Below are 16,573 nucleotides of genomic sequence, written 5' to 3' on the forward strand. Positions count from 1 at the left end.
CAGTTCAAAGTATTCAAAGGCCATTATGATTTTTTTTAGGCTCTTAGACTATTAAGCAGAACTTTTTGTTTTTAAACTTTCTTACTTATGAAATTTTCTGTCTATCCTTTACCTTCTGATTTAGGCCTCTATTGTCTGATTTCAGTTTTTCATATTTGTGGCGATGCCTTTTTTAATCTTTTATTATGAATTGGGTGAAGATTTACAGAGTAGATCATCTCTTTTGCATTCAACATATCATTTCATTTCACTGATTGCAGTCTCTTAAATGTAACATCACTTATCCTGTCTTTCTAGTTTTCTCCAACTTTCTCCCGGTCTTTCTAGTTTTCATTCCTCCCTCTTTCCCAAACCTTCTGAACTTTGTCCTTAAGTAAAGACTGCCCTTTTGATTTCAAATGATTGACTATTCTTTGGTGCACATACCTCCCTAGTTGTTGTTGTTCCTCTTGTTGTTGTCGTCGAGTCGGTTCCGACCCATAGCGACCCTGTACAGGGTTTCCGAGGGTGTAAATCTTTACGGGAGTAGAAAGCCTCATCTTTCTCCCACGGAGCGGCTGGTAGTTTCGAACCGCTGACCTTAAGGTTCGCAGCCCAATTCGTAACCACTACGCTACCAGAGCTCCTTTTTATAGACTCATTATTTGGCTGAAAATGGAGCCATGGGGTGAGTTCAATTTCAGACCTGAAGGGTGACCAAGAGCCATAGTCATGGGTGGTTTTTTTTTTTTTCTTTTCTTTTTCGTATGTGTGTATATTTTTAATATATATTCAGGGCAACTGATTTTATGGTCCAATATATGGTCAGTTTTATAAAAGATCTTAAGTACTTCAAAATAATACATATTTTTCAGTGGCTGCTTACAGTTCCATGAATAACTTCTTTTAGAAAGATCAGCACAAAGGTGGACCCTATGAAGTAGAGGTTAAAGATGTCCCAGATTCTCCAGAGTGCTGTACTACTCCATCATCTCTGATAGCAACTACTACTCATTCCTTCAGTATTCTACCTTATGTCTTAAGGTTCCGTAATATGCTGCAGCGTCTCACGGAGCTCATGAGCCATGTGCGTTTGTTCAGGAGCTCACATGGTTGTAGAGTCTGAAGACTCAGGTCAGGTAATAGGCTACTTACTGGCTCAAGTCCCACACATCGGAGGTCAGATGGAGGTGAGCCAGATACAGGATCTGGAGTAAGAAAGCAAACTTTGCCCAAGTGTTACTGTGTTCTCCCAGGTCTCACTTGGCGGGGCAACAGAGACACAAAATGGCCAAAAGTGAAAGAAGTCCTTGATTGGACAAATAAAGGAGCACATCAGGACTCACTTCACCACGATGGTTGTGATAAATCACCCAATCACCAAGTATCTGATTGGGTAGTATTTGTTATTTGTCAGAATGATTCAGCATAAGAACTAGTCTTCTGGGGATCTTCATTTGGGAAGGAGGTTACAAAGATGGCATTTTGCCCACATTGGGGCATTAATGGAGGTCTGTTTTCAGCCTTGTGACATGAAAAGGTCAGGTTGAGAACACATTCATCATTATGGTGCATGTTATATGGGCCAGATCTGGTCCCATCTAATTCTGTGACCCCGACTTTCTGCTTTCCTTTGTTAACCAGGAAGCTGGTGTTTTGCCTCATAAGAGAAGAGCTTAAAAAAGTTGTTAAGTGCTATTGAGTTGGTTCCAACTCATAGCAACTCTGTATAGCGTTTGCAAGGAGTCACTGGTAACTTTCAACTGCCAACCTTATGGATCAAACCAACCTTGCAGTCAAGTGCTTATCCTACAGTGCCACACCAGGGCTCCAAAATAAGTTAGTTGTTGTCTTATCATAAAAAATATGATGGCTAATTTATAGACCACATCCCCAAAGAAACTAAGAATAATGGCCTGAGTCAGGCCTTCTAGTAAGGTGGGACCTCAAGATACAGCCCACCTTAATCTGCCTCAGTCACATAACAACTCGCTCCAAAATCAGAGGCATAGAGGATAGGACTTACAGCACGTCACAGCATGGAAGACTGACCCAAGGACCATACTCAGTACTTTACCACACCTCAGCAGTGTCTATGTATGTCCATGCTGTTGAATTGGTTCATTATTTTTGTTGAAATCATTCTTGTCTGTGCTGAGTTTTTCTCCTTATTCTCTTCTCCAACTATGATTACTGTTTTACTAATTTCTCACTAATTTTATAGGATCTTATTTTATTTCTTTTGAGCCTGTATTATAAAGTATATAATAATTCAAAACTAGTTATATATATTTTGTATATTGAACCTTTTGTCAATATAAAATATAATAATTTTTTGCTTTAAAATCAGTTTCATATGTTACTAGCATTGGTACACTATCTTTTGCTATATGTTGTTATTGTTGTTAAGTGCCATCGAATCGGTTCTGACCCATAGTGACCCTACATAGGGTTTCCAAGAAGTGGCTGGTGAGCTTGAACCACCGACCCTGCGGTTCAAATCAATCTTGCGGTCCAGTGCATTAACTAGCAGCACCACACCAGGACTCCATCTTTAGCCACATACATGTATATAAACCCACTCTTCACCTGCTCTTCACATAGTGACATGGTTAGATTCTAAAGACCAGTTTGTTGTGTGAAAATGAAAGATGACTATGTCAGACCACACACAGAATGGAGGAGGAAAACATCTATGTAACCGCCAATTCCAGCAAACTGCTGACCATGTGGCTAGCAGCCCAATGCACAACTTACTGCGCCACCAGGGTGCCTTAAGTAAGGAGTGCTGGTGCTGGATGTGTGCCTCCAAGTCAGTTCCGACTCATAGAGACCCTGTATAGGGTTTCAGAGGCTGTAAATATGTACAGGAGCCTCATCTTTGTCCTGTGGAGCAACTGGTGGGCTCGAACCGTGGACCTTGTGCTTCGTAGTCCAGTGCTTATTGTATAGAGCCATATGCTCCCCATGTTATTGTTGTTAAGTGCTGTCAAGTCAGTTCCAACTCACAGCAACCATGGGTAGGGTTTCTGAGGAGCAGTTGGTAGGTTTGAGCTATTAACTTTGTGGTTAGTTAACACAACGTTTATTCTGTAGCACCACACCAAGGCTCCATATGTATGTCTATTATATACATACTTCCTATCTAATCTAATCTAATCTAATCGATCTGCTGATAGGCTGTCAATCTTCACATCTTAAAAACCTCATCTTTCTACTGCAGAGCAGCTGGTGGCCTTGAATTGTTATGGTTTGTAGTCCAGTGCTTATTGTATGGAGCCAATGTACTCCCATAGATATGGAGTAGGTGTATAATATGAAGACATTTTAAAAAGTTGATGAAAAAGATCCCATTATCTTTAAATTCCTGTTTTGCTTGAACTTTTTATAGCCTCCTCATATATGTTGGGCTTTATGTGTGTGTGTAAATGAGGAGTACAGAGTTACATGGTGATCAGAATCTGAGACATGAAACATGACTTCCAAAGGCTGGTTCTTTGGAGATGATAGATAAAAGCAAGAATAAAGTGTATCATGTCATTCATCTGTAGGTCTGAAACAGATAGTACTGGTGAAGCTGTGAATATTGTAAAGGGAAGAGGTTTGACTCTTACTGAAAAGATGTGGAACTCTGGGACTTTTTCCTTACTCCTAGTAATTGTGTTATGGAAGAATTCTTTTATTTTCTAGAGATCAGAAAATGTATAATAAAATAACCTGAGGCATTTCGTGTGGGTGATGAATTAATTTCTCTCTTGCGTATTTAGAATGATATAAGCCACCTTCCCTCAAATAATTCTCTGTAGGACTTAATTTTCTAATAGAGCCCAGTTGAGGAAGACTATTTTGGATACTAACCTCATGTTGGTTATATATATGGCAAATTTCTACTAAAAATAATGGTGTGTTCTTCAAGAGTTTCCTGGATGTTCTTGGACCTTTCTTCTTCCTAGTTAAATTTTAGAATCAATCTGTCAAACTTCCAGAAAAAGTCTTTTTAGGATTGTGATTGGAATTGCATTGATCTTACAGACAATTTAGGGAAAATTATTGAGTCTTTTTCAGATTCATCTGTCTTTCTTCAAATATGTCACTTCATTTTTGTCAGTTTTAGTGAAGTTATATGAGATATGTCAATCTATATAACCTTGTTTGCTTGTCAAGTTCAGGATACTTTTTTAATTGTATTTATAAGAGTAACTATTAATTTATTAAGTGCTTGTTTGAAAGTTCAGCTATTAAGAAAGTGCTTTCATTTTTAATAAAGAAGCATTTTCATTATGAGAAAGACCGAGAGGGTTAAATTTATTTGTGCTTAGGTCAGATGCAGTATAGCATAGTGGTTGACAGAGTTCATGTAGGTGAATTCACATACCTGGGAATGCATCTGTGAGAGCAGCAAGCGTAGTGGATATGAGCTTCTGTGGAGCCATCCTTTCTGTCTTTGCATCCCAACTTCACCACATGCTACATATGTTTGTATAAAATATTTAACTTCTTGATTCAGTTTTTTAATCTATAAGTGTAGATATGATAATATTTATCTCTGGGGTAGTGGAAAATAAGTTAATATGTGTAAAATACTTAGTATAGTGTCTGACAACAGAGTAAACATTCTGTTACAGACGACAGTGTTAACTGTTAATATCATCCATCAGAGTAGTGGAGAGAATAAGGTGATAGCTGAGCTCATGACTTCAAGATCAACCATATTTAACGTCTTTTTCTTCTCAACATCTTCTCAACTGCTTTCTTCTGATTATTTAGACTCTTACTGTTATCCTTAGCTGCTGTCAAGTTGGCTCCTGACTCATGGCAGCCCCATGTGTTACAGAACAGAACTGCTCCATGGGGTTTTCTTGGCTGTGATCTTTATGGAAGTGGATTGCCAGGTCTTTGTAGTGTGGGACCACTGGGTGGGTTTGAACTATTAACCTTTTGGTTAGCAGCTAATCACAAAACCCAGTCTCCTCTATTTAATGTATTTATTAAACAAATAGTAAATGTAGTATAATGGTAAAGAGCATAAGCATTGGAGTTTGGTAAACTTAATGTATATCCTGAAGTGATTTGGGGTACTTTACATAATCACTGTAGCCTTCAGTTTCCTTCTCTATAAACTAGAACTAGTAATAATTAATGCTGCTTAATAAGATTGTTGTGAGAACTAAGTATGACTAAATAGTGTCTGCTGCTGCTGCTACTGTCCTGCCAATTTGGTTGCAACTCAGTGACCCCATATAGGCTTTCCAAGGCTATAAACCTTTCTGGGAGCAGAAAGCCTCATCTTTGTTCAACATAACCGCTGGTGGATTCAAAATGCTGACTGTTGTTATTAGGTGCCATCGAGTTGGTATCGACTCATAGCCACCTTATGCACAGCAGAACAAAACACTGCCCGATCCTGGGCCAACCTCACTACTGTTGCCACCCTCGAGTCCATTGATGCTGCCACTTGTCCAGTCTATCTCGTTGGGGATCTTCCTCTTTTTCTCTGACCCTCCACTTACCTAACGTGATATCCTTCTCCAGCTACTGGTCCCTCCTGACAATATGTCCAAAGTATGAGAGATGAAATTTGGCCATCTTGGCCTCCAAGGTGCACTCTGGTTGCGTTTCTTCCAAAACGGATCTGTTGGTTCTTTTGGCAGTCCGTGGCACTTTCAATATTCTCCTCCAACCCCATAACTCAAAAGCATCAATTCTTCTATGATTTTCCTTATTCACTGTCTCGCTTTCACATGCATATGACGTTATTGAAAATACCATGGCTTGGGTCAGGCACACCTTAGTCCTGAAGCTGACATCTTTGCTCTTCAACATTTTAAATAAAAAGTTCTTGTGCAGCAAATTTGCCTAATGCAATACGTCCTTTGATTTCTTGAATGCTGCTCCTGTGAATGTTGATAGTTGATCCAAGAAGAATGAAGTCCTTGACAACTTCAATCTTTTCTCCGTTGACAAGAATGTTTATTGGTCCAGTGGTGAGGATTTTTGTTTTCTTTTCAGTGAGATGCAATCCATATTGAAGACTGTGCTCTTTGACCTTTATCAGAAAATATTTAAGTCTTACTCACTTTCAGCAAGCAAGATTGTCTCATCTGCATGTGGCAGGTTGTTAATGAGCCTTCCACCAATCCTGATGCCACAGTTTTCTTCATATAACCCAGCTTCTCATATTATTTGCTCAGCATACAGGTTGAATAAGTATGGTGAAAGAATACAGCTGTGTCGCACACCTTTCTTAATTTTAAACCATTCTGTGTTCCCATGTTCTGTTCAAACGACTGCCTCTTGGTCCAGGTACAGATTCCTCATGAGCACAGTTAAGTGTTCCAGAATACTCATACTTCGCAATGTTGTCCATAGCTTGTTATGAACCACACAATCAAAAGCCTTTGCGTAGTCAATAAAGCACAGGTAAACATCTTTCTGATATTCTCTGCTTTCAGCCAAGAACCATTGGACATCAGCAATGATATCCCTTATTTCACGGCCTCTTCTGAATCTAGCTTGAAACTCTGGAAGTTTTCTGTCAATGTATGCTTGCAGCCGTTTCTGTATTACCTTTAGCAAAACTTTACTTGCATGGGACATAAAAGAGATTGTCTGATGATTTCCACATTCCATTGGGTGACCTCTCTTTGGAATGGGCACAAATATGGATCTCTTCCAATCAGTCAGCCAGATAGTTGTCTTCCAAATTTCTTGGCAGAGATGAGTGAGTGTCTCCTGTGCCGCCTCACTTTCTTGAAAGATTTCAGTTTTTATTTCATCATTTCCTGGTGCCTTTTTCTTTGCCAATTCCTTCAATGTACCTTGGGCTTCTCCTTCAGTATCATTGGCTGTTGATCATATACTACCTCTTGAAACAGTTGAACATTAACCATTTCCTTTTGGTACAGTGACTCTCTGTATTCCTTCCATCTTCTCTTGATGCTTTCTTCACCATTCAATAATTTGCCCAGAGAATCCTTCCATAACTAAAGTCGAAGCTTGAATTTTTTCTTCGATTCCACCAGCTTGAGAAATGCTGAATGTGTTCTTCCTTTTTGGTTTTCGGATCCAGCTCTTTGCACATATTGTTGTAATATTTGGCTTTATCATCTCAAGCTCATCTTTGACATTTTCTGTTAAGCTCTTGGACCTCCTCATTTCTTCCATTTGCTTTAGCATCTCTACGCTGGAGAGAGCAAGTTTCAGTGTCTCTTCTGACATCCATTTTGACCTTTTACTTCTTTCTTGTCTTCTTAATGACATTTTGCTTTCTTCATGTATGAAGTTCTTGATGTCATCCCACAACTCTTCTGGTCTTCGGACTTTAGTGTTTAATGTATGAAATCTGTTCTTCAGATGATCTTTAAATTCAGGTGGAATATATTTAAGGTCATATGGCTCTTGTGGACTTGTTTTCATTTTCTTCAACTTCAGTTTGAATTTGCATATGAATAATACGAATAATTGATGGTCTGTTCCACAGTTGGCCCCTGGCCTTGTTTTGACTGATGATATGGAGTTTTTTCATCGTCTTTTTCCACATATGTTGTTAGTTTGATTTCTATGTATTCTATCTGGTGAGATCCATGTGTATAGTTGTCTCTTATGCTATCTAAAGATATGTTTGAAATGAACAAATCATTGGTTTTGCAGAATTCTATCATGCATTCTCAAGCATCATTTCTATTACCAAGGCCATATTTTCCAATTACTGATCCTTCCTCTTTGCTCCCAACCTTTGCATTCTAATTACCAGTAATGATTAATAGATCTTGATTGCATGTTTGATCAATTTCAGATTGAAGAAGTTGTAGAATTCTTCTATTTCATCCTCACTGGCTTTAGTGGTTGGTGCATGAATTTAAATAATAGTGCTGTTAACTGGGCTTCCCTGTTGTTGTTGTTGTTTAGTGCTGTCGAGTTGATTCTGATCCCTAACGAACCTGTATAGGGTTTCCAGTGAGCAGCTGGTGAGCTTGAACCACCGACCTTGCAGTTCAAACGACTTTGCAGTGCCACACCAGGACTCCCCTGTAGGCACATGGATATTATCCTATCACAGACAGCGTTGTACCTGTACATTTGACAGTGAATGCAACACCATTCCTCTTCAAATTGTCATTTCTGGCATAATAAACCATGTGGTTGTCTGATTCAAAATGGCCAATACCAGTCCATTTCATCTTACTAATTCCTAAGATGTCGATGTTTATGTGTTCCTTTTCATTTTTGACATCTTCCAATTTTCCCAGATTCATACTTTGTACATTCCATGCTCTGATTTTCAGTGGATGTTTACAGATGTTTCTCTTCATTTTGAGTTGTTCCCCATCAGCAAATGAAGGTCCTGTGGGCTTTACTCTCATGGGCTTTACTCCATTCGCATCATCACGGTCAACTCTACTTTGAGGAGGCAGCTCTTCCCCAGTCATATATTGAGTGCCTTCCAACCTGAGGGGCTCATTTTCTGGCACTATATCTGACAGTGTTTCTCTGCTATTCATAAAGTTTTCAGTGACTAAATATTCGGAAATAGTTTATCACTCCTTCTTCCTAGTCTGTCTTTGTCTGGAATCTCATCTGAAACCTGTCCAACATGGGTGACCCTGCTGGTATTTTTGGTGACCCTGCTGGTATTTAAAATTCCAGTGGCATAACTTTCAGAATCACAAGAACTCACAAGCCACCACAGTACGACAAACTGACTGACGGGTGGTGGTGAAATGCTGACTAGCAGATTCAAAATGTGGCTAGCAGCCCCACATGTAAGTCACTACACCACCAGGACTCTGTAACATAGTGTCTAGTACATCTAAAAAATTGTTATTTTTAGTCATCATCATCCTGTAAAACTGAAATGGTACAACCTACTTCGTAATATTGAGCAATTAAATGAAGTAATATGTGTAAAGTACTTAATCATGAGTCCAGGTGTGGCTGTAGGCTAATGCAATGGACTGCAAGGTCGGTTTGAACCTCAAAATCAAGCTCACCAGCCACTCCTAGAAAATCCTATACAGTGTCGCTATGAGTTGGAACCTACTTGAAGGTACTTATTAACAACATTTTTCTTCTATTTAACATGTATTTATTTTCTGCTACCAGCCCTGCCATACATTAAGACAAGCTTATTTTGACAGGACAGGTTCCTTAAATTTCATAGTCTAAATCAAATGGTGTTTTAAAAATATTTTATTTTTATGCGGTTTTTATTTTATTGTTTTAGAATGAGACTATTAGTAACTCTTTCCATCCCCTCAAATCAAGAAATTATCATTGACCGATGTTTCTTATTCAACTGTTGTTCATTTTCAGAGTGGTAGACAACATACTACGTTTTCAGCAGAATCGAGTCGGAACCTTTTGATCTGTTTGCTGTGGGTTCTCAAGAATGCAGATGAGACAGTTCTACAAAAGTGGTTTACGGATCTTTCAGTCCTTCAGCTGAATCGACTATTAGATCTACTTTACCTTTGTGTATCTTGCTTTGAGTACAAAGTAAGTGATTATTATGCCATTTAAAGAAGAACCAGAAAGGAGACTTAATATGGAAAAGGAAGAAAATTTCCTCAATATCCTTTTTATTTCCAATGTTTTTATTTTAGGGAAAGAAAGTGTTTGAAAGAATGAATAGTTTGACCTTTAAGAAATCAAAAGACATGAGAGCAAAGCTTGAAGAAGCTATTCTTGGAAGCATAGGAGCTAGGCAGGAAATGGTACGCCGAAGCCGAGGACAGCTCGGTATGTACACAATATCTTCACCTTCTGGTGAGAATCATTTATATTTCCTTGAACTATATATATATATAACAACAATAAAGATATTATAATTACCATTGTCACAAACCCTTAATGACAAATCTATACTTTAAAAAAAAAGTGTTTTGAAGACCTGTTTTTTCTGTAGAAATTCTAATTATTAATCTGCTTTTAACAGTGAACATATTTCCCAGTTTGCTCTGGATTGTCTCAGTTTATGCCTATTGCCCTGATGTAAATATTAGTAGCATCTCTTTTTATTTAGTGTGTTCAAATTCTGTAATAAATTAATAAGCCTAGTTATAAAGAAAGTCTATTGGCCACCAAACTCAAATATGGTAGGGAATATAGAAAACAGTATTTTATACCCTGGTTCTCATCCCAGGTATGCTTCCCAGTAGACATACAAGTTTGAACAAGTCACTTTATCTTCCTATCTTCCTTTTCCTCATTCATTTGTAATTTTTATGAGAATTTAAAACAGAAATTGATACTTAACTAATGGAGCTCATCTTCTTCATGGTGACCATGTATGTAGAAATCTTTTGTAAGTTCCAAAGTGACATACAAATAATGTCATTGTTGCTGAGAACTCCTTAAAGTCAGGGACGTGGCTGAGTCATTCTTGTACATGAAACATTCGGATACCATATATATAGCCTTAAAATATGAATGTATATATGCATAAATGTTTAAAATCATCTTATGACTGATATTAATGTAGTGTCATTTATTTAAATATATCCTATGTGTATGTGTGGGTGTTTGGGATTTAAAAACGAATGAGACAGAACCTTGCCTTTGAAGAAATTACTAGAATAACTTTTTTATTGTCATTATATACACTTTTGGAGTCTGGTGTGGAGCTGTAAGATAAGCACTGGACTGCAGGGTCATTTGAACTGCAAAGTCGGCAGTTCAAACTAACCAACTGCTCCTCAGAAATCTATACCAGGTCACTGTGAGTTGGAACTGACTCAATGGCACTTAACAACAACAGTAACAATATATACACTCTACAGTCTGGTTCAAACTAACCAGCTGCCCCTCAGAAACCCTGTACAGGGTTGCTATGGGTCGGAATTGACTCGACGACACGTTACAACAACAACAACAAAATAACTCATTATGCACAAAAATCTCGTGAAAAAGTAAGAAAATTAACATTGACTTGGATCATAATTATTACTAAAACCTCATTAATAATTATGCTCAGTTTTTAGATGAAGAAAGTGAAATTCAAAGAGGTAAACAGCTTATCCAAAACTGTATAGTACATTGCAAAGCCAGGATCTTTTGACTTTCTGTTTAGGGTCAAACTGTTAACAGATGTGTTCATTATATTGTTAGTGCTGTGTAAGACAGTTGAAGCTTTCTGCTTCTGCAGAGTCTGCATCCTCAGAAACCCAATATAGGGTTGCTATGTGTCGGATTCGACTCAGAGACACTTAACAACACTACCAAATTGTTAATTCCATAACCTCTGGACCACTATCATTGTTTAAATTGCAAGATTAGAAGTTTCTAGGAAAATCAAGTCTTTGCAATTTTTGTTTACAGTTGGCAAATAAGATAAGGTCACCTAGTGATATACAATCCTAACCAAGGAGGTGAAAGCCTATTTTGGGGGGGGGGGGGGTAATGCATATTAAGTTAATGGATATGGTTGTATCTTGCCCAATGGATTGTGACCCACATTGACCCCAAGTGACTGTTAGATTGCCCCATAGGGTTTCCTAGGCTGTCATTTTTATGGTGGCAGACATCACCAGGTCTTGTTCCTGCAGAGCCTTGGGACCACAGCGTTTTAGATACAGCACTTAACCACTGTACCCCTTGGTCATTGAGTGAGTTGTACAAAAAGTTATGAGAAGACCAATCAGGTAGAAGAAACCACCAGTCCTAAGTCAGGAGTATATCTAGGATTGGGGACTAGCACAGAGAACAGAATGACTGGTGTGGTGTAAGCTGGCAGGGAGGTAAAGTGGTTCAAAATGAAGTCAGATTTTGCAAGGGTCTTGTAAGTCATGGCTAAGATTTTGAACAAAATCAGTATTAGAACATTTATTTATTTAAAAAGATGTTTCATGTATCACAACACATTGTATAACTGTCATGAACATTTTCGATAAATTTTCCACTTGTCAGGTATTTCTCCTTGTACCTTAGCTTAATAATGGTTATGTATAAAATTAATGTCAGTATGCAGCATTGCTCAGGTCTTCAAATATGTGGTTGAAATGTATTTACAGAGAGAAGCCCTTCGGGAAGTGCCTTTGGAAGTCAGGAAAATCTGAGGTGGAGAAAGGACATGACTCATTGGCGTCAGAACACCGAGAAGCTTGACAAGTAACATGACCTTATACTTTATGTGATGGATAGGCTTGTTGGGTTTCAAATGAAACCGGAAAATGATTTATTTTAGTGCTACTATATATATCAAATAATTAAACTAACAGACTGCCACTCAAAGCATAGAGCAAAACTGCGCCAGAGGGTTTTCCAAGGCTTTAAATCTTTACGTAAGAAGGCGGCCTCATCTGTCTACCATCAATTGTCTAGTGGGCTTGAACTTCTGACCTTGTGATTAGCAGCCCAGTGCTTAACCTTCTGTACCACCAGCTCTAATTTTATCTATATTGGACATAAAATACACTTAATTTTAAAATTATAAGATAAAAAAGACTTTGAGGAATAGTTTTTCATTGTAACAGAGTCGAGCAAATTGTTAAATTTTAACAAACGTTTTCCTGAGCACATTCCCTTGGAAAATGTATTCAGCAACCTAATTTTTTTCTTCATAAAACACATCTTAGGTATCACACTGAACTAAATATTTCAAGGGATACAGTTATGGACAAAATATAAAAAACTTTTAAATGCATGACCTGATAAGACAAATAAGGAACATTAAAGGGATCAGAATTAAGGGAAGATAGGAAGGGATCCAGAAAAATAAGTGGAACAGAAACTTATTGTCTTAAGAGATTTTGGTGAAATTGCTTGAGGCATAGCAAGGCTGAAGGAATAAGAAAAAAAGCCAGGTTTCTGCTCAAATTGAGGAATCTGGTTGATGACTACTTTTTACAGTTGCTTAAGTCTGGCTCCTTACAGGGCTACACCTTCATTGTAAAAGGAACCAGAGTAATCCCTTCCCACTGCCTAAGTGACTGCAAATAAAACTGCCAGAACTGAGACTTGTAATTGAAGAGCTGATTTTTTTTTTTTTTTTTTTTCTCTTGAAAATTAATTATCTTGGAGTTCTGGTGTGGTGCTGTGGATTAATGCCCTGAACTGCAAAGTTTGGATAGCAAGGTCGGCATTTCAAGCTCACCAGCTGCTCCCTGGAAACCATATACAGGGTCCCTATGGGATGGAACTGACTCAACAGCGCTTAACAACGTCCTAAGTGACTGCAAGTGAAATTGCCAGAGCTGAGACTTGCCACTGAAAGGCTAATTTCTTTCTTTTGAAAATTTATCATCTTAAATTAGCTTGGCTGGCCTAAAGAACTTTAATTGGATAATAAAGTCACCAGGTCATCTGGTTTGCCGTGTCTTTCCTGGTTTCATCACCAAGTGTTCCACATGCAGAGAACCCCTCAGTCTCAGGGACAAACCAGGATGGTTGGTCGCTCTACTGAGAATCATTTTCAGCCCAAGCATCAGAAAATTCTCACAAATAAATGTTGAGACATATTAGCCCATGAAACACAAGGAAATAAAGCCCTGTGAGAGCAAGCAGAGTGAAATTGCAGCCTCATATCATATAGATAAGAGTGTGGAGTTATCGTATGTTGAATATAATATGTTGTTGCTGTTGTTAGTTGCCATGGAGTCAGTTCCAACTCATAGAGACCTCATGCAGTAGAGAATGAAACACTGCCCAGTCCCATACCAGCCACACAGTCATTGCTACATTTGAACCCATTGTTGCTGCCACTGTGTCAGTCCATGTCCTTGGGGATTTTCTTCTTTTTCACTGACCCTCCACTTTACCAAGCATAATATCCTTCTTCAGGGACTGGTGGTGGTGGTTGCGTGCCATAGAGTTGGTTCCAGCTTATAGTGATTCTGTATAGGGTTTCCAGGGCTGTAAATCTTCACATAAGCAGAATATAATTGCTGCTTAAAGGAGTTTGGTTTTGCAGTGTGTTAATCATTGAGCTACTAACGTAAAGATCAGCAGTTCAAACCCACATTTCACTCCACTAAAGAAAGATGTGTTAGTCTGCTTCCATAAATATGCAGCCTCAGAAACCCTCTGGGCGTTTCTGTTTTGTGCAGTAGAGTTGTTTTGGCTTGTAATGAGCTCAGCACCCATGAATTGCTGCTAAATGAGAAATGTCAACCTTACCCACAAAACAAATGTAGTTTTTTGTACCGCTTTAATTTTAGTTGAAATTCTTCAATAAATAACAGCTATTCAAGTAAAGCACTTTATCGCATCAAATTGTTTTGTTACTGATGAGTGATACCATGCAGAATCCAACTGAAGAATGAAATTATTTCATGACAGTAGATGTATAAAAAATTTAGAATAGATACATTGGTAATCCTTGAAATGATGAAATGATTACTAAGCATTTTGAATGGTGCTTTACCTGAAGCAGCCAGAAATAAAAATCCACATAGCACCACCTAGTGTCAATTCCATTTAAAAGAAAACTGCATTTTTCTATGTTCGTTGTGTCTTCTTGAAGGCAGGACATTTATACCTTCAACGACATTTTTGTGTTATAATAAGGTGAGAAAATGTAAATTGGCACATTTTTCTAAGATAAGTTATATGTTGCCTTTTCCTTATTTTCATATATACTTTCATGTAGGCAAATATTGAAAATAGCTTCAAGTTTTTTCATTTCTATGCATTTTAAGTGCTTCCTGAGTTGATGAACTATTGGATTTTTAAAGATATATACATACATAATATAGTTTTTAAAATATTTTACATTAGGTCAAGAGCAGAGATTGAGCATGAAGCACTGATTGATGGAAACCTAGCAACGGAAGCAAACCTAATCATTTTGGATACTTTAGAGATTGTTGTCCAGGTAAATAACACAAAAAAGAGGATTGAAAAGTACAGATTTAATGAACTAGGGGAGGGACGGGGAAAAGGATTTATTAAACCATCTAATGGTATGTAAATATCAGTACCTACTTTTCAGTTCCAACATTTTGTGATTCTCTTAACTGTAATTCTGTATTTAACCTATTCTTACAACTTCACCTGTTTTTTCTATGAGGTTGATGATAAAATAAGTGTTTTACTTTCAAAATCTACTTATGCATTTTTTGCAGTATGACAGAGTGTTTAAAATTGGATGTTTTGGGTCATACTATACCCAACATGCTTGTAGAGCTATAGCTTCATATAGACAGGATTGGGTTTATTCAATGTCTTCTCCAAACCAAACCAGCAGTGTGATAGGTTCTTTAAGTAATTAGGTCGTTTAGTAGTTCTAACAGTAGTCACCTAGGTAGTATTAGCCTGTCAGTAACCATAGTAACAACTAACATCTATCTAGTATTTCCTGTGTCAGGTAGTACCCTAAGCACTTTACAAATATTATTTAATTGGTCCTAATATAAAACTCATACAGTTGAAACTCATAATATCCCCATCTGGTAGATGAGACTACTGAGGTATAGAGATGTTTAAAAAAAAATTTCCTTTGATTACACAGTAAGTGGAGAAGCAAATCAAATATTGAGATCTCTCAGTTGTTCTCATAAATGTGTCTCTCACTTGTCCCTTTTTTTCCTTCTCTACAACCATCACTGCCTTATTTCAAAGCTACTATAATAGCTACCTATATCATTATACTCATTCTAATTTTTCTTTCATCTTAATCCATCTATATGTTCCCAGAAGATTTTTCTTTTAAAATATTTTGTCATTTGTAACTTTTTTTCCTTTTTTCATATTCTTTTGGCAACATTTATTCCTTGCTACAGTCTCTGCTTGCTGCTATACAGATGCAATCAGAGAGATTAAAAATTAAAACCGGACAACAAACAAGATGGCGGATTGGGTGGAAGTGCGGTAAAGGAGCTCCGCCAACAACAACACAGAATACCCGACCGAACAGGCTCAGGGGCTGGTCCCAGAACTCTGAACCACATATAAAGGAATATTTAGAAGGGTGAAAGTCTCACAGTTGGGGGGATTTGTGGCAGAAGCAAGAAATCTATTGCTTTCTAGTCCGGGACGCTCGGCTGCTCTAGGAGCAGCCATCTTGAGTGAGACCATGCTGGGGAAGGATCAGAGCGGCCACAAATGCCTGGCAGAACCGCTGAGATAAAGGTGTGGACATTCTTTTCTTTTGGTATCTGTTCATTGGTCCCTTGCTATCTGCGTACCTCCATTCTGGTAACTATAGGGGTGCCTGAGCTAGTGGGCACCCCAGCCCCACCCTCGGAGGGTTCTACTACGCATGCGCACAGATGTCTTCGAAATTTAAAGAGACAGTTTCCAATTAAAACCAAATGGCCACAGCCGGCCCTGAATTGTTTCCAACTAGAAAAAAGGCCTGAATGGGGATTGTGGAGCGGGACAAGCAGACAAAAGGGGAAATAGGCCGAAAATTATATCCTAAGTTACGTCAAAACGCCCAACAGTGGTATCTTGAAACTTCTCCGGAAAAAGAGTGAAAAGGGAAACCCATTTCCTGATCACATCTACCTGGGGGCATTCAGAAAGCATAAAAGATATCAAAATACATACCCATCTAAGTATTAAGTCCACAGATAACCCCTGAAGATGCCCAAAAAACAGAAGCAGATGACCATATCTGCACATGTCCAGAAACGAGATAAAGTGACTGAGGCAAATG

General features: G+C 38.1%; 1 protein-coding gene across 8 annotated transcripts in view; it reads left to right on the forward strand.

The window, feature by feature from the left end:
* DOCK7 (dedicator of cytokinesis 7) overlaps positions 1 to 16,573 on the forward strand; it is a 254,019-nt gene that overhangs the window by 174,571 nt on the left and 62,875 nt on the right. For 5 of the 8 annotated variants that reach the window (XM_006862471.1, XM_006862473.1, XM_006862477.1 and 2 more), the window contains 4 exons: positions 9,292 to 9,474; positions 9,582 to 9,717; positions 11,988 to 12,084; positions 14,692 to 14,788. In XM_006862471.1, the coding sequence (XP_006862533.1) occupies positions 9,292 to 9,474; positions 9,582 to 9,717; positions 11,988 to 12,084; positions 14,692 to 14,788 (513 nt within the window). Of the gene's footprint in view, positions 1 to 9,291; positions 9,475 to 9,581; positions 9,745 to 11,987; positions 12,085 to 14,691; positions 14,789 to 16,573 lie in introns of all 8 variants that reach the window. The other 3 variants (XM_006862472.1, XM_006862475.1, XM_006862476.1) reach the window with 1 other exon arrangement.

This window comes from Chrysochloris asiatica, unplaced genomic scaffold, assembly GCF_000296735.1.
Source record: "Chrysochloris asiatica unplaced genomic scaffold, ChrAsi1.0 scaffold00048, whole genome shotgun sequence".
Lineage (NCBI taxonomy): Eukaryota > Metazoa > Chordata > Mammalia > Afrosoricida > Chrysochloridae > Chrysochloris > Chrysochloris asiatica.